Here is an 18,530-nt window from a genome sequence, read left to right as displayed (position 1 = left end):
GTTTGCAGATGACACTAAACTGGGTGGCGGTGTGAGCTGTGAGGAGGACGCTAAGAGGCTGCAGAGTGACTTGGACAGGTTAGGTGAGTGGGCAAATGCATAGGATAAATGTGAGGTTATCCACTTTGGGGGCAAAAACACAAAGGCAGAATATTATCTGAATGGTGGCAGACTAGGAAAAGGGGAGGTGCAACGAGACCTGGGTGTCATGGTACATCAGTCATTGAAAATTGGCATGCAGGTACAGCAGGCGGTGAAGAAAGCAAATGATATGTTGGCCTTCATAGCGAGAGGATTTGAGTATAGGAGCAGGGTTGTAGTTGTACAGAGCCTTAGTGAGGCCTCACCTGGAATATTGTGTTCAGTTTTGATCTAATCTGAGGAAGGACATTCTTGCTATTGAGGGAATGCAGCGAAGTTTCACCAGACTGATTCCAAGGATGGCTGGACTGACATATGAGGAGAGACTGGATCGACTGGGCCTTTATTCACTGGAGTTTAGAAGGATGAGAGGGGATCTCATAAAACATATAAAATTCTGACGGGACTGGACAGGTTAGATGCGGGAAGAATGTTCCCAATGTTGGGGAAGTCCAGGATAAGGGGTAAGCCATTGAGATGAGGAGAAACTTCTTCACTCTAGAGAGTTGTTAACCTGTGGAATTCCCTACAGCAGAGAGTTGTTGATGCTAGTTCATTGGATATATTCAAGAGGGAGTTAGATATGGCCCTTACGGCTGAAGGGATTAAGGTGTATGGAGAGAAAGCAGTAAAGGGGTACTGAGGTGAATGGTCAGCCATGATTTATTGAATGGTGGTGCAGGCTCGAAGGGCCGAATGGCCTACTCCTGCACCTATTTTCTATGTTTCTAACCCTCCAAAATTCTGTATTCTTCCAACTCTGGCCTATTGTGCCTTCCCCAAACCCTAACTCTACCATTAGTGGTCATGCATTCAGCTATCACGGCCTTAATGTCTGGAATTCTCTCCCTAAACCTCTGCGCTTCTCTTTTTTCCTTAAGATGCTCCTTTAAAAACTACCTTTATGTTCAAGCTTTTAATCACCTCTCCTAATATCTCCTTATTTGTCTGACTTACACTCATTTGAGGTGCCTTGGGATGTTTTACGATGTAAAAGGCGCTGTATAAATGCTCGTTCTCTTAAGTCTTTCCATTCCCTTCATTTCTCTTTCTAGTTAGAAACATAGAAAATAAGAGCAGGAGTAGGCCATTCAGCCCTTCGAGCCTGCACCTCCATTCAGTATGATCATGGCCGCTTCTCGATCTCAACACCATATTCCTGCTTTTCCCCCATACCCCTTGATGTCTTTTGTGTCTAGAAATCTATCTATCTCCTTCTTAAATATATATTCAGTGACTTAGCCTCCACAGCCTTCTGTGGCAGAGAATTCCACAGGTTCACCACTCTCTGAGTGAAGAAATTTCTCATCATCTCAGTCCTAAATTTCCTACCCCGTATCCTGAGACTGTGACCCCTTGTTCTAGACTTCCCAGCCAGGGGAAACATCCTCCCCGCATTCAGTCTGTCCAGTCCTGTCAGAATTTTATATGTTTCAATGAGATTTCCTTCTCATTCTTCTAAACTCATGTGAAAATCGGCTCAGTCGACCCAATCTTTCCTCATACGACAGTCCTGCCATCCCAGGATTCAGTCTGGCAAACCTTCGCTGCACTCCGTCTATGACAAATATATCCTTTCTTTGGTAGGAGACCAAAACTGCACACAATACTCCAGGTGCGGTCTCACCAAGGCCCTGTATAACTGTAGTAAGACACCCTTGCTCCTGTACTCAATTTCTTTTGCAATGAAGGGCAACATACCATTTGCCTTCCTAACTGCTTGCTGCACCTGCATGTTTGCTTTCAATGACTGGTGTACAAGGACACCCAGGTCCCTCTGTACATTGACATTTCCCAAGCTATCACCATTTAAATAATACTTTGTCTTTATGTTTTTCCCACCAAAGTGGATAACTTCAAATTTATCCATGTTATGCTGCATCTGCCATGTGTTTGCCCACTCACTCAACCTATCTAAATCACCTTGCAGCGTCTTTGCATCCTCCTCACAACTCTCAATCCCTCCTAGCTTTGTGTCGTCAGCAAACTTCAAAATATTACATTTGATTCCATCCAAAGCATTTTTTATATGTATTTAAGACCTGTTTATTCCTACTCTCAGGATATCAACCAATTTTCAATCCATGCCAGTATATTGCCCCCAATCCTATGTGCTTTAATTTTGCACACTAACCTCTTATGTAGAACTTTATCAAAGGCCTTCTGAAAATCCAAATACACTACATCCACTGGTTCTCCCTTATCTATTCTATTAGTTACACCCTCAAAAAACTCCAGTAGGTTTGTCAAACATGATTTTCCTTTCATCTTACCTTCATCTTAGTTCATCTAGAACATAAAGGAAATATTACTGCAATTATGCAGAGCACTTGTCAGACCTCAGTTAGACTCGTGTGTTCAGTTTTGTGCAGTGCTGGCCTTTTGAGAAAGTTCAAGCAGTGACTCTCAAGGATGATATTTGCGATGAAGGGATTAACCATGATGAGAATTTGGGTAAACTTCGATTATGTAGTGAGCAGGATAAGGGGTGATCTGAGTGTTTAAACAATGAAGGAAAATGACACGTTTGATAAGAAATGAGATAGTAGAGGAATCCAGAAAAGGATATCATAAAATTCAAACTAAGCTGATTCAAAGCAAATTTGTTAAAAATTCTTCAAGGTGAGAAATGTAGTATGTACTGCCACAGCAGGCCACAGATGCAGAATCAACTTGGGTGTCAAATGGGAGAGCTGATTTCGGAGGTAAGGACATCAAGGGGAATGGTGAAAGGGCAAGGAACTGAGATTTAAAAAATAGCTGCCATGGTTAACAAAATGACAGAGCAAGGTCAATGGGCTGAATAGCCATCTCCTGTTCTTGTGTTCCTGTCTATTGCCAATTGCTTTTGCCTCTTATGGGTACAGCAGTGTGGCATTTTGCCTCTTCTCGGAAAAAGCCTTCAGTATATCCCAGAAAGTATGGGACTGATTAGGAGAGTCATTGGAAGGTAAGAAATTCAGCAACCTTGAAGAACCAATGGGCTAGATTTTCCCCAAGTTTTATCGGCGCACTGACCTCAAGCACGCCGACTTTGCGCGCTGGAAACGGCGCCGGCAAAAACCCGCTTCATCCTGGCCGCTGCGTGCAGTCCTTGAAGCCCTGGCGTGGCTTCGATGTTGAAGTGGGGGACGGAGCCAAACGCCCGTGCCGAAAACACTGCCGCACCTTTGCGCATACGCAGTGGTGCAGGCCCCGACATGCGTGCATGCGCAATAGACAGCGATAGAAAGAAAACTTGGCTCCAGCAGCTGCAACTTCTCTCCCCTATCCCAGGCCGAATGGCCTCACACACAGGCTGGCCCGCTGCTTTTCCCAGGCAGACCTCCTCGGGTGGCTCGGCGGGCTCTCTTTCTCCTCCTCTCCCCCCCCCCCCGCCCCCGGCGATTAAACGTGCTGCAGCTCCAGCAGCTGCAACATCTCCGGTGCGTCTTCCCTCCCCTATCGCAGGCCGAATGGCCTCTCGCACTGGCTGGCCGGTTGCCTTTCCCGGGCAGACTTTAAAGATAAGGTAGAAACATAGAAACATAGAAACATAGAAAATAGGTGCAGGAGTAGGCCATTCGGCCCTTCTAGCCTGCACCGCCATTCAATGAGTTCATGGCTGAACATTCAACTTCAGTACCCCATTCCTGCTTTCTCGCCATACCCCTTGATCCCCCTAGCAGTAAGGACCTCATCTAACTCCTTTTTGAATATATTTAGTGAATTGGCCTCAACAACTTTCTGTGGTAGAGAATTCCACAGGTTCACCACTCTCTGGGTGAAGAAGTTCCTCCGCATCTCGGTCCTAAATGGCTTACCCCTTATCCTTAGACTGTGACCCCTGGTTCTGGACTTCCCCAACATTGGGAACATTCTTCCTGCATCTAACCTGTCTAACCCTGTCAGAATTTTATATGTTTCTATGAGGTCCCCTCTCATTCTTCTGAACTCCAGTGAATACAAGCCCAGTTGATCCAGTCTTTCTTGATAGGTCAGTCCCGCCATCCCGGGAATCAGTAGGATTTACTACTTCTTTTATTCTATTTGGTTTGAGCTTTTCCTTAATGTTTGCTGCCTGTATGTTGAGGTCCTCTCCAGTTCCCTTCCCTCCCCTATCCCTGTTGAATGTGCGCTGCTTTTTCTTAACTGCACGCAAGGTTTTACAGAGCTGGCCACATACGCTGACCTAAGTGGATCTGGAGTACGTTTTTGCTGGCCAAAGTGGCATAAATGGCCAAAACTGATGTAAGTGTCTGGGAACGTCCCCTTTTGGGGGGAAAAAAACCTGACCGAAAAAAAATCGTACATAACTGACTTACTCTGGAGCAAATGTGTCATGTATTCAACCAGCATTGTAACCCATGTATAAACTGACCTAAGTTGTACACAGTGAGAACACTGACCACTAGGTGGGAGACACTCCTAACCTGGACCTTCAGGTATAAAAGGGGAAGCTCCACCCACCTTCATCACTTGAGTGCTAAGGAATAAAGGACAGGTCACAGACTGACCTTCTCTCAAGCATGGGCCTCGTGTGCATTTATACTGTGTGGTAAGGACGTATCAATGGCGACAAGAAACTGGGATTTAAACCATGCGAGCATGGCCACTAGCAGAACAGATGAGAGGTACTGTATTAAGGAATGGTTGGGACAGAGATTCAACATTGTTAAAGCAGCACACAGTTCTCCAGGCAGACAAGGGCAGTCAGGCATGCCCCAACATGTAGTCGAACCCAGAGGGGGAGTTCGACCGAGACAATGGCAAGCTGAACAGCGATTCACGCCATTGCAAGGGACAATGCGGCCAGTAATGGGGCCATCAACACCTGTTAATGGTGCACTCAAGGACAATAACAGGCAGTCAGGGACGATCGACTGGCAAGGGACCTTTTGTTTCAAACCGCAACTCATGCTGGAGGTGTGGAGGTATACATTCAGCCGGAGTTTGCAGAGATGAGCAAAATACCTCCAGAAATTGCAGAAATGGACACTGGGGGAAATCGCTGGAAGCTAAAGTTCAGCGAGTTCACGTGGAGCACGTATACAGTTCATACACCAGGACGCCACCGATAATGATGAAAGTGCTCCTCAATGGCATCCCAGTATCAATGGAGTTAGACACGGGTGCCAGCCAGTCCCTGATGGGTATCAAACAGTTCGAAAAGTTGTGGGCATCCAAAGCCAGGAGGCCAAAATTATCGCCGATTGACACACAGCTACGGACTTATACAAAGCAGATCATTCCGGTGCTAGGCAGCGCCACGGTAGTCGTGACCCACAAAGATTCGGAGAACAGGTTGCCACTCTGGATTGTCCCAGGGGACGGTCCCGCACTACTGGGGAGGAGTTGGCTTGCTGTCATGAACTGGAAATGGAGCGATGTCAATGCAATTTCCTCTGTGGAGCGAGTATCATGCTCACAGGTCCTGGACAAATTTGACTCATTATTTCAACCCGGCATTGGCACTTTCATGGGGGCCAAGGTAGTGATTCACATAAACCCGGAAGCCAGACCAGTACACCGCAAGGCCAGAGCGGTGCCGTACGTGATGCGGGAAAAGATAGAAGGCGAATTGGACCGCCTGTTGAGGGAAGGCATCATCTCGCCAGTCGAATTCAGTGACTGTGCGAGCCCGATTGTGCCGGTGCTCAAGGCGGATGGGTCGGTCAGGATATGTGGCGATTACAAGGCCACTATCAAGACCAGTACCCGCTACCGAGAGCGGAGGACCTCTTTGCGACGCTATCCGGTGGCAAACTTTTTTCAAAATTGGACCTGACCTCAGCTTGCATGACCCAGGAGCTGGCGAGTGAGTTGAAGAAACTGACCACCATCACGACACACAAGGGGTTGTTTGAGTACAACAGATGTCCGTTCGGGATTTGCTCGGCCGCCGCGATCTTCCAACGAAATATGGAAAGCCTCCTCAAGTCGATTCCAGGGACGGTGGTTTTTCAGGACGACATCCTCATTACGGGTTACGATACTGAAGAACACCGCCACAACCTGGAGGAGGTGCTACGCAGACTGGACCGGGTAGGTCTGCGACTGAAAAAGGCGAAGTGCGTCTTCCTAGCTCCAGAGGTAGAATTCCTGGGGATGAGGGTAAGCAGCAGACGGGATCAGCCCTACTGCATCCAAGACGGAAGCGATCCAGCGAGCACCCAGACCCCGTAACACGACGGAGCTGCGTTCGTTCCTGGGGCTCCTGAACTATTTTGGTAACTTCATTCCCAAATTGAGCACGCTGCTAGAGCCGCTACACGTGCTCCTACGCAAAGGTCGCGAATGGGTCTGGGGGGACAGCCAGGAAAGGGCTTTTAATAGAGCACGCAATTTGTTATGTTCCAACAATCTATTAACGCTATATGACCCATGTAAGAAACTTGTGTTAACGTGCGATGCGTCGTCCTCTGGTGTCGGGTATGTGTTGCAGCATGTCAATGCCAAGGGTCAGTTACAGCCGGTAGCTTATGCCTCCAGGAGTCTGTCCCAGGCAGAAAGGGGCTACGGGATGGTAGAAAAGGAGGCGCTCGCATGTGTCTATGCGGTAAAGAAAATGCACCAGCACCTATTTGGCAGAAAATTTGAGCTGGAGACAGATCACAAACCCCTAATGTCCCTTTTGGCCGACAACAAGGCCATAAATGCAAACGCATCGGCCCGCATACAGAGGTGGGCACTCACGTTAGCTGCCTGTGACTACACAATTCGGTACAGACCGGGCACCGAAAACTGCGCTGATGCACTCAGCAGGCTCCCACTAGCCACCACTGAGGGGGCTACCGAGCATGGTGCTGAGATGGTCATGGCTGTTGAAGCTTTCGGAAGCGAAGGCTCACCCGTGACAGCCCGTCAGATTAAAGTCTGGACAAATAGAGAACCGCTATTGTCTCTAGTCAAGAAATGTGTCCTGAATGGGGACTGGGCAGCCACGCAGAGGGCATGCCCTGAGAAATTTAAACCATTTCACAGGCGCAAGGATGAACTCTCGATTCAGGCCGATTGCCTACTGTGGGGAAACCGCGTAGTCATGCCCCAGATGGACAGAGAGGTGTTCATCAGAGAACTCCACAATGGGCACCCGGGCATCGTCACGATGAAGGCAATTGCCAGGTCATATGTTTGGTGGCCAGGGATAGACGCAGATCTGGAACTTTGTGTTCGCAGGTGCAACACATGTGCCCAGCTGGGCCATGCGCCCAGGGAAGCCCCCCTCAGCCCCTGGCCATGGCCCGCCAAGCCTTGGTCACGCATCCATGTGGACTACGCAGGTCCTTTCATGGGGAAAATGTTTTTGGTTGTAGTAGACGCCTACTCCAAATGGATCGAATGTGACATTTTAAATTCAAACACATCCTCTGCCACGGTAGAAAGTCTACGGGCAATGTTCGCTGCCCACGGTCTACCGGACATCTTGGTCAGTGACAATGGCCCGTGCTTCACAAGCACTGAATTCCAGAACTTCATGGCAGGCAATGGAATTAACCATGTTAGAACGGCACCGTTCAAGCCGGCCTCAAACGGCCAGGCAGAACGAGCAGTGCAGATAATCAAACAGGAGATGCTCAGATTCCAAGGGGGTTCCCTTCAAACCCGCTTATCACGCCTCCTGTTGGCCTATAGATCCCGACCACACTCGCTCACAGGGGTTCCACCCGCAGAGCTGCTAATGAAAAGGACGCTCAAAACCCGATTATCCCTTATACACCCCACCATGAAAGAAATTGTCGAGAGCAGGCGCCAGTCACAATATGACTACCATGACAGGAATGCGAGGGCGCGATGTATTGATTTAAATGATCCTGTTTTTGTCCTCCACTACGCTGCAGGGCCCAAATGGCTCGCAGGCACTGTGGTTGTCAAAGAGGGAAATAGGATTCTGGTAGTTAAACTTACCAATGGACAAATCTGCCGCAAACATGTGGATCAAACAAAAAGGAGGTTCAGCAACCCCATAGAAGAAGCAGAGGAAGAACACGATATAGAGTTCACTCCACCACAGGTGACCGAACAACGGAACCAAAGGGAGGAGAGCCCAGTCACTGTGGGCAGTCCGGACAGGCCTGAGGCACTGCAAACAGCAGACACTCAGGCCAGCGCCCAACAACCGGAGCCCCAACTCGGGCGCTCTACAGGGGAGCGTAAACCACCAGAGAGACTCAACCTGTGATCCTAATAAGACTTTGGGGGGGGTGGTGATGTCATGTATTCAACCAGCATTGTAACCCATGTATAAACTGACCTAAGTTGTACACAGTGAGAACACTGACCACTAGGTGGAAGACACTCCTAACCTGGACCTTCAGGTATAAAAGGGGAAGCTCCACCCACTTTCATCACTTGACTGCTAAGAAATAAAGGACAGGTCACATACTGACCTCTCAAGCATGGGCCTCGTGTGCATTTATACTGTGTAGTAAGGACATATCAAAATGTTTGGTGGAAAATGGCATTTTCTAACTTACGACAGAAAAAACAACTTACTCCAAAAGAATTGATGCAAGTCATGGCCAAAATTGGGCCCAATAAGTTCAACGTCCATGTGCAAGAATGGAGGTGCCAGTAGTGATCCAAACTAGGGCATGACTAATTGTGAGCCGATCTTGAAGATTAGAATCGTAGCTAGTACCTTTGCATATAGAAAGTATATGTAAGGCAGTAGAGTGAGTATTCTGAATTGCTTGGGTTAACTAGCTCCACAAGTCCATCAGGGTCCATTGTTGTCTTTAAAACCAAGTGCTATTACTAATATTGATCAAATTGTACAGAAAGGCACAATTGACTAAACCTGTTGTTGGGGAAACGACTAAGAGATATGATGCACATCTTCAAAATAATGAACATAGGACTAGAGGACGCCAGTTTAAAAAAAATACAGTTACAACTTATAAAATATAATGGTTATATCGGAGCAACTGCCAGAGAAGGAAGTTGATTCGGATGCAGTTAACACCTTTGAAAAGGAACGGGATTGATATCTGTTGAGAAGGAGGATTAAGGGTCAGAGATATTTAAGAACAATGCTTAATTAATTTTATTTTCAGGGCAAGTCAAAAAAGTATAATAGTCGTCTGAATCATGGCATCTTGCAGCACAGAAGGTGGCAATTCGTGCCTGTGCCGGCTCTTTGAAAGGGTCCCACCTCTCTGCCCCCCCCCAACCCCCACCCACTGTTCTCCCATAACCATGCAAATGTTTCCTTTCAAGTATATCTATTCCTTCCTTCAAGTCATTGTCTTTCGTATAGTAGTAACAAAGCAAATTAAACATCAATATCTAAGTCTGAAATCCAGGCCAAAGCTCCTGGTGTAACAGTGGGATATCTTGTCGGTTGCTTGTGAATTTCCTCTGAGGGCAGTGCTCAATGATGTGCATCAGGAGCTCCAGTCGCAGGATGGGGATGCTTTAATTTTCCATCTATGGAGAAGGTGATAGCATCTACTATGACCAGTTCTCAGGCAGTTGATGTTTGTCCACTCTTTCGAGGACCGTTTAATCCTTCAGGTTGTACTGTGGGGTCCTCCATTCTGTAGGTCACAGTTCTTCCAAGAATTTCGGGATTGGTCATTAAGGCTGAGGGGAGATCGCTGTTGGGCTTCGGCCAAAATGGCCTTTTAGATTTGAGAAGGGTTGCTGATAGGTTGTTCAGGTCGGCCTGGATTGGCATGTCTTTGCTAGTGTAGCGGTTGTATTCTCTGGAGACTGCATATTTGCGGCGTAGGTGTGGTGTGCCTCACTCTGGAGTTACGAATAAAGGACCAAGGTCACTGCAGTTTGAGTACAACACATTGCCTCGTGGAGTCATTCATAAGTGCATTACAGACATAACAATTACCACTTGGTCGTAGCAGTTACAGCCGCTCCGGAAGCCTGCTTGCTCTTTAGGAAGGGTTGGCTCGATGGTGGAGAGGCTACTACTTCACAGACTAGTCGCCTTTCCAGCATTTTACAACAAGTGCAAAGTAAGGAGATCGGGCGGTAGCTGGAGGCATCATTTTCCAACAGTCTATCGACTCTGGATCAGTTCCTATGGACTGGAGGGTAGCTAATGTAACACCACTTTTTAAAAAGAGAGGGAGAGAGAAATCGGGTAATTATAGACCGGTTAGCCTGATATCAGTAGTGGGGAAAATGTTGGAATCAATTATTAAGGATGAAATAGCAGCGCATTTGGAAAGCAGTGACAGGATCGGTCCAAGTCAGCATGGATTTATGAAGGGGAAATCATGCTTGACAAATCTTCTGGAATTTTTTGAGGATGTAACTAGTAGAGTGGACAAGGGAGAACCAGTGGATGTGGTGTATTTGGACTTTCAAAAGGCTTTTGACAAGGTCCCACACGAGATTGGTGTGCAAAATCAAAGCATATGGTATTGGGGGTAATATACTGATGTGGATAGAGAACTGGTTGGCAGACAGGAAGCAGAGAGTCGGGATAAACGGGTCCTTTTCAGAATGGCAGGCAGTGACCAGTGGAGTGCCGCAGGGCTCAGTGCTGGGACCCCAGCTCTTTACAATATACATTAATAATTTAGATGAAGGAATTGAGTGTAATATCTCCAAGTTTGCAGATGATACTAAACAGGGTGGCGGTGTGAGCTGTGAGGGGGACGCAAGGAGGCTGCAGGGTGACTTGGACAGGTTAGCTGAGTGGGCAAATGCATGGCAGGTGCAGTATAATGTGGATAAATGTGAGGTTATCCACTTTGGTGGCAAAAACGCTTTTCCAGAATTGGTTGTCGACAGGGCTGCGTTTCGCTCGTCCAAGGTGAATGGATCAGACATAGTTGACTATCTTGGTGCTACTGAGTGGGCTAGCTGAGTGGGCAAATGCATGGCAGGTGCAGTATAATGTGGATAAATGTGAGGTTATCCACTTTGGTGGCAAAAACGCGAAGACAGAATATTATCTGAATGGCGGCAGATTAGAAAAAGGGGAGTTACAACGAGACCTGGGTGTCATGGTACGTCAGTCATTGAAAGTTGGCATACAGGTACAGCAGGCGGTGAAGAAGGCAAATGGTATATTGGCCTTCATAGCTAGGAGATTTGCGTATAGGAGCAGGGAGGTCTTTCTGCAGTTGTACAGGGCCTTGGTGAGGCCTCACCTGGAATATTGTGTTCAGTTTTGGTCTCCTAATCTGAGGAAGGATGTTCTTGCTATTGATGGAGTGTAGCGAAGGTTCACCAGACTGATTCCCGGGATGGCAGGACTGACATGAGGAGAGACTGGATCAACTGGGCCTTTATACATTGGAGTTTAGAAGGATGAGCGGGGATCTCATAGAAACATAACAATTCTGACGGGATGCGACAGGTTAGATGCAGGAAGAAGGTTCCCGATGTTGGGGAAGTTCAGAACCAGGGGACACAGTCTTGGGATAAGGGGTAGGCCATTTAAGACTGAGATGAGGAGAAACTTCTTCACTGAGTTGTTAACCTGTGGAATTCTCTACCGCAGAGAGTAGTTGATGCCAGTTTATTGGATATATTCAAGTGGGAGTTAGATATGGCCCTTACGGCTAAAGGGATCAAGGGGTATGGAAAGAAAGCAGGAAATGGGTACTGAGGGAATGATCAGCCATGATCTTATTGAATTGTGGTGCAGGCTCGAAGGGCCAAATGGCCTACTCCTGCATCTATTTCCTATGTTTCTATCACAAGCATTCTTCCCCTGCTTCAGGAAGACAATTATTTTTAGTCTCCCTCCAAATAGGTGGAATTTTACCAGTTGCCAGTACTTTCGAGAAGAAGGAGGTCAACCATCTTTGGATCCCTATGCTTTTAAGAATGCTGGGTAAACACCATCTGCAGTAGCAGCTTTTCCAGAATTGGTTGTCGACAGGGCTGCGTTTCGCTCGTCCAAGGTGAATGGATCAGACATAGTTGACTATCTTGGTGCTACCATCAAGTTTGTCAAAAGCTGCTACTTCATCTGGCGTCAAAATTCTTTGTCCACCGGAGCATTTGATGTTTGTATCAAGTGGGATGCAGATGGTCGTCCTCTGTTTATAGGCGGAATTTGCCCCGCCAAGTTGACGGAGCATGGCCCAGGCTTTTCTGCTGGAGTGAGTGAAGTTAATCTTCTCCATAAGGTTCCTCCACCTTTCACATCTCGCCAAGTTCAAAGACTCCAGCATTGCTTTGGCTGGGTTCTTGTTCAGCGAATATTCCTAGTAGAGAGCCCTGCATTCTTCTGTCCAACAAGGAATATATGTCTTTCTAAACCCCCAAGATATACTGCATTTTGTGGCAGCTTTAATATTTCCTATAAATTTGTTGAAGGCATTGGTGGTTGGTGGAATTCACCTGATGTTGGTGTCAACTGATCTTTGAAAGGTTTCCCACCCTGCTTTTTTGACGTTCCATGGTGATTCCGGTGATGATATAATGACAGGAATTTTGATGCCAACGTTGATGATTGAGGGCCTGTGTTGACTGTTGGGGAAGTCGTAGAGACGGTTCTGGAGGCGGTGATTGGGTTTTGTTTGCTGTCTTTAGCGAGAAACCGTAGGTCTGGGTTATATTCTGCCAACTTGACGAATGAAACATACCTCGATCTGCAACTGAAGTAGGGGAACAACGGGTAGTTTGGGAGTGAAGTCCAAGGTGCAATAATCATACATGAACTCTGGATGGAGTGGGCTTGATGAGCTTGAATCCTTTTCCTGCTTAGGATTTTCTTGTATTCTTATGTTAATTGTAATTAGGATTGCGTTTTTTTGTATTTGTGATGCTTGGTGAAAATTTTCCAATCCATCCGTTATTTACGCTAATCATACATACATTTTTTTTCCCAACAGACATTTTTAAATTTTGTACAAGTTTATATGCTTTTCCAGGGCATCATTTAATATATATATTTTTTTAAATAGGATGAAGATTTAAAGTGGGTGGAAGAGAACATCCCTTCTGTTACAGATGTGTAATTATCGGCATTTTATTAAATCTCTACAGCCTATCCTTTCTGATCTGATCTTTGCTTTGAGTATTTTAATTTTGTTATACTTGGTTTTTGTGCCATGCCCTGTGCCATTTCCTAAATGGCAGAACACAACCTGCTCCCTTGCCTCAGCCACTGCGGTTTCTCAACAGCATTAACAAGTGTACTGTGGTGACCTAAGACAACTTGTTTTATTTATTTGTGTGCCGTTTTACATCACATTTCAATTTTTAACTCGATTGTTTGTCAGATTTCTTGTGTTAGAACTTGTGTTAACGAACAAACATCTCTCTCCTCTCCCTTCACTCCATGACAAAGCAATGCCTAATTCAGTAATCTGACTGCACAGTTGTGTACTTGAATATCTGTTAAATTCATCTTTTTGTACCCTTTCTGTTAAACTTAGCTTGTAGCCAACCTTAAACAAAGGCCAGCTTCTCCCAAATAATGCTTCCTAATTAATTGCAGTCTGCTGTTGCAATATTGAAATATTTGTAGCAGTGCTATCCTCGTTGCCCAATGTAACTTTTATTTTTGTTTCAGTGCACTCCCCATGTTGTTGGATTCAGATGAAGTAAGTACACACTTCCTTGAGCATTATGTTCCATTAAACCTGGTTCACAGACAGGTTCGGCCAGTATCAGAAACATGCCTGTTCCTTCTCTCACTAAATAATATTGTTTAATTGCTAGATGGCTTGATGTTTACTAGACTAAGTGCTCAGCTGCAAGTAGCTCAGTAATGATGTCAACATTATGTGCTTGCATTACATTGAACTTATTGCTGAAGGAGGTCAGGGTACAACAAACTTTGCAATGTTTTCTGCCAAACAGTCACTGTACTGAGTTTTGGACAGGCCCCATACTTCCTAGGTACTGCTTGTATTTTGTAAAGATGTTCTGCGCATGGTCAAGAGCCGAGCTGAATTGCTTGGCTAAGATTGGGAACTTTTCATGTCGTGAATCAGCAATGCAAAGCTGTGTGAGTGTGTCTTGCCGGTATGCCATGGGATGGTTGTGATCGTGGAGCTGGCATGTACCAGATAAACCTGCCTGTCACATTCAAGGAGAGCATAGCAAAAGTGATTAAAGTAGGGATGATATTTGTTTGAATTATATTTAATGAAAACACCATTAATTTAAAATTTGGTCTCTTTTCAAATTAGGAAATAATGACAACCAAATACGAAATGTCAAAGATGGAATGAAGTTTGTGTGCAGTGCGAGTCTGTATTTTACTGTGAAACTCACTGTGACCTTGTGGCCGAACCTCTGCACGGCGTGCGGTCCAAGGGGAGTGAAGGAAGAAGTGTCGCAGATGGCTGGAATTGTTAAATGGGCCACCAGAGATAACACTAATGTGTTTGTTTACTTCATGTGCAATTCTCGCGTTCTAATTTTATTTTTAATTCTACCTTTTGAAGTGCATAAATGTGGAAGACCGCACCAGAAAATTAATAATCTATGCACTGCAAACAGACTTTACTACAATTCTCTTTCAAAACACTATCGAGACTTCAATTTTTTGTAATTCCTCCTTTCCCTCTTTCTCTCTCTTCCCCCCCCCCGCCCCCCCTCTCCTTTTGGAATGAAATACTCCTGTGGGTTGATGCAGATTTAGAATGTTGTCCTTGAGACAGTATTCCATTATGCCACCCTATATAGTGTAAGAAGTATCTTGAAATATTCTATTTACAGTTCCTTGGAAGTTTTAATTTCACCGACCCACCTATAAAGTTGATGTCTGTTCTGAGCAGTATTTTCCCACAGCATACTGAACAAACCATTTATAAATACAGTTGTCTTTTGCTTTTAATTGTAAAAATATGATATGGATACAATAGATACATATCACTATAGGGACATTCGTATCTTATTTTTTGTAAAAAAAAACTATTATTGTGACCATATCAGAAGAGAAACCATCGAAAATCTGGATTATAGAGAGCACCTGAAAAGTCATGCTCTATAGTACCTCGATTGTAATCTTTTAAAGATTATATCATGAAAATAATTGTATTATGAATGTCCAGGTTAGAGAACCAAATCTAACCAAGCAGGGGTCTCTCAAATGATGACACAAAAATATTTTGTGAATTTTATTTTTAACTTTGTACCCTTGTGTTTTGTATTGATCAACTTCTGTGGTTCCCCAAAAATGGTGTACAATGTAAAAAGTATATTGGAATTGCACACACAGTATAGTGGTACTGAATTCATTAGCGTATGGTTGACGGCACAAAACAAAATAAGTGTTCAGCTGATCTCTGAGGGCATGCAAATGTCTTCACTCTGTTTGGAGTAACAGCAATAGCTCCTGTCACAGTTTGCTTTTTTGATGCAGTCTAAGCAAAGATTTAAAAAAAATATTTGAAGTTATTTTTTCCCATGCCACAAAGCGTTGCCTGGGTTGGATAGGTGCAGTGCTGCCATTCTTCTGCTAATGTCCTTGATTCAAGTGGGTCCTTGATTGTTGATGGAGTGCAAGAGTGGCATCCTCGGGTTGCTGCCGATTCTCTTCCTTCGCTCCAGCCCCTGCCTCTGCTCAGTATCTTCTCCTCCTCTTCCCTTAACACTTACAGCAGCTGAGATCAGGGCCTTGTTACATGGGAATTGCAAGTCTGTCCTACCACTCTGGTAAAGCACATTGGAGCTCTAATGCACTGTTGTTATTGATGACGACCTTGTCAACAGATTTGATCTATTTTGGTGGCCTGCATATTGCCTAATGGTTGCTGCAGTCCTTATCTCTGCTTTAAAAGTGTTTCATACATGGACCTTAAGATGTAGTTCTCTTCTAGCATCAAAACAAACTGTGACATAGGCATACCGTTTGAGTAGAATAAGAGAGGTGTTATGGAAGGTATTTAATATGGTAAATTATTTTGAATAATTATGCAATAGATTTTTTTTTTGTTTACATGTCAAACTATTAACTAAATATGCAAATAACTGGTGATATTAGCAATCATTGTAAATATTGTATTTTTCAAAATTAAGGTTTTTAAACTGATGTTTGCATTTTGATAGTTGCAAACCTTCCACAAATCAGGATTTTCTTTTGTTAAAGGAAATATGCATTTTCATTATTTTCCCTTCAACAAACCATGTTAGTCTGCTTAAGATCAAATTATTCCTACAAACTGTCTGTTTCTACTGATTGCAGTCTGAAATGATTAATCTCAATTCCATTAGAGCAAATAGCCTGTAAAATCATGATTTTTATTCCCTCCTGTCCCTCTTCTGGTAAATATGTCAAGAGATTTTAAAGATGTAAAAAAGCCTTTTTACTCCATTAAATATAATACAAAAGCACAATTCCTGGACTGCTGTTTTTCTAATTTGGAAAAGGTGTTAAACTTGTTTTGGGCCATAAATACTCTGATTCACACAGCACAGCAAGACTTGGTATGGTAACCGCCAGCTGCTGCTAGATATTGCTCACTTGTTTAAGGGAGGGATTGGTTTAACCTAATAAGGCGCGTATGTATGAACACTGGAAGCAATTGCACAAGATGACTGAACTCCATTGTGCCATTTGGGAACTACAATGCAATACGGCTCTCAGAAGTATGTTTAGTACCCAGTGATGTTGAGCATAACACACAATGGGTTAGAGGAGTTATGAAGGACAGACTGGACAGGAAACCAGGTGGAATAGCTGTCAATCACCTGGGTGGTAGCCTGGCTGTAGAAGTTTGTAGTGTAAAGTGCGGAAAATTTTCTGTGCAGTGCTGTCAAAACCAAAGGAAGGCCAAGTTACCCTGAAGGGTTTAGGAAGTGGTGCTCGCAGTACAATCATTCTAAAGGATCGTAAGGAACATATTGGGCCGGAATTTGCGGTCCAGATGAAGGCAAACTGGCAACGTTCGCTTTCATTCTAACTTTGAAACTGACCACAACTTCAGGATTTGACGCATGCAGCAATCGGAAGTTGCGACCTGCCATTCACTGCTCCAACACAGGCTGTGCTGTGCACCCTCCCCACAGAGCCGTCAGTCATTCCCATCAGGGAAATTGGCTAAGTAACAGGGGAAACAGTCGTGGTGAACGATTCTTTTTCGTATTAGAGGCAGGTATACAGTGGCGTTCCCCAGGAGTCGGTTCTAGGACCACTGCTTTTCTTGATATATATTAATGACTTAGACTTGGGTATACAGGGCACAATTTCAACATTTGCGGATGACACAAAAATTGGAAATACAGTGAACAGCGAGGAGGAGAGGCATAGGCTTCAAGAACATAGGCTGGTGGAATAGGCGGACACTTGGCAAGTTATTGCGGAAAAGTCCGATGCATTTTGGTAGCAAGAACGAGGAGAGGCAATAAAACTAAAGAGTACAATCATAAAGTGGAAGCATGAACAGAGACCTGGGGATATATGTGCGCAAATCGTTGAAGGTGGCATGGCAGGTTGAGAAAGCGGTTAAAAAAGCATACGGGATCTGGGCTTCATAAACAGAGACGTAGAGTGCAAAAGCAAGGAAGTTATGAACCTTTATGAAACACTGGTTCGGCCTCAACTGGAGTACTGTATCCAATTCCGTGCACCGGATTTTAGGAAGGATGTGAAGGCCTTGGAGAGGGTGCAGAAAAGATTTATAAGAATGGCTCCAGGGATGAGGGACTTGGATAGAGTGGAAAAGCTGGGGTTGCTCTCCTTCGAGCAGAGAAGTTTGAGAGGAGACTTGATTGACGTGTTCAAAATCATGAGGGGCCAGACAGAGCAGATAGAGAAACTGTTCCCATTGGCGGAAAGGTCGAGAACCAGAGGACACAGATTTAAGGTGATTGACAGAAGAACCAAAGACGACGACAGGAAAAAATTTTTTTCGCAGCGAGTGGTTAGGATCTGGAATGCACTGTCTGAACGGGTGGTGGAGGCAGATTCAATCGTGGCTTTCAAAATGGAATTGGATAAGTACCTGAAGGGAAAAAAAAAGTCAGGGCGACAGGGAAAGGGCAGGGGAGTGGGAGTAGCTGAAGTGTTGCAGAGAGCCGGCACGGGCTCAACGGTCCTAATGGCCCACTTCTGTGTTGTAACCATTCTATGATTCTAACTTTGGCTCTTCTGCTGTAATTACGCTGTTAAATGCCCCACTACAAGTTGGACCCAAAGGAATTAAGTGTAACTGGGGTTTTAATGGGGCATTGACTGCTAAACAAAGGTTATGGGCCTGAAAAACTAATTTGAATTTTTGCAGTGTGAACTGTATCCATTTTAATAAAAAATTAAAATTTTTCAGAAAGCTTGTTCATCTTTATTTCAGGTTTGCCTTTTCCCCACGAGAGCCCCAATCTTTGTTTTGGTCTCTCTCTCTCTTAACAATTAAAAACATTCTCTGAGAAGTCAGCATTTTGAGTGGCTGCTTAGACAGCTTGTTGACGTCACAAGCAGCTCGCATAAGGGGATCCCCACTAATAGCTGTTGATTTGATTTGAATTGAACGTCAGAA

The 18,530-nt window shown here is 44.9% G+C and overlaps 1 protein-coding gene across 2 annotated transcripts in view; it reads left to right on the top strand.

Moving 5' to 3' along the window:
- Nucleotides 1-16,370, top strand: part of tmem87b (transmembrane protein 87B) — a 95,646-nt gene extending 79,276 nt beyond the window's left edge. For both annotated transcript variants that reach the window (XM_070885750.1, XM_070885749.1), the window contains 3 exons: nucleotides 13,008-13,057; nucleotides 13,619-13,649; nucleotides 14,241-16,370. In XM_070885750.1, the coding sequence (XP_070741851.1) occupies nucleotides 13,008-13,057; nucleotides 13,619-13,649; nucleotides 14,241-14,282 (123 nt within the window). In that variant the 3' untranslated portion in view covers nucleotides 14,283-16,370. The remainder of the gene's footprint in view (nucleotides 1-13,007; nucleotides 13,058-13,618; nucleotides 13,650-14,240) is intronic.
- Nucleotides 16,371-18,530: the final 2,160 nt, after the last annotated feature.

This window comes from Pristiophorus japonicus, chromosome 7 (genome assembly GCF_044704955.1).
Source record: "Pristiophorus japonicus isolate sPriJap1 chromosome 7, sPriJap1.hap1, whole genome shotgun sequence".
In the NCBI taxonomy this organism is placed as follows: Eukaryota; Metazoa; Chordata; class Chondrichthyes; family Pristiophoridae; genus Pristiophorus; species Pristiophorus japonicus.
The sequence above is the reverse complement of the archived record's forward strand: the minus strand, read 5'-3'. Positions and strand labels throughout refer to the sequence as shown.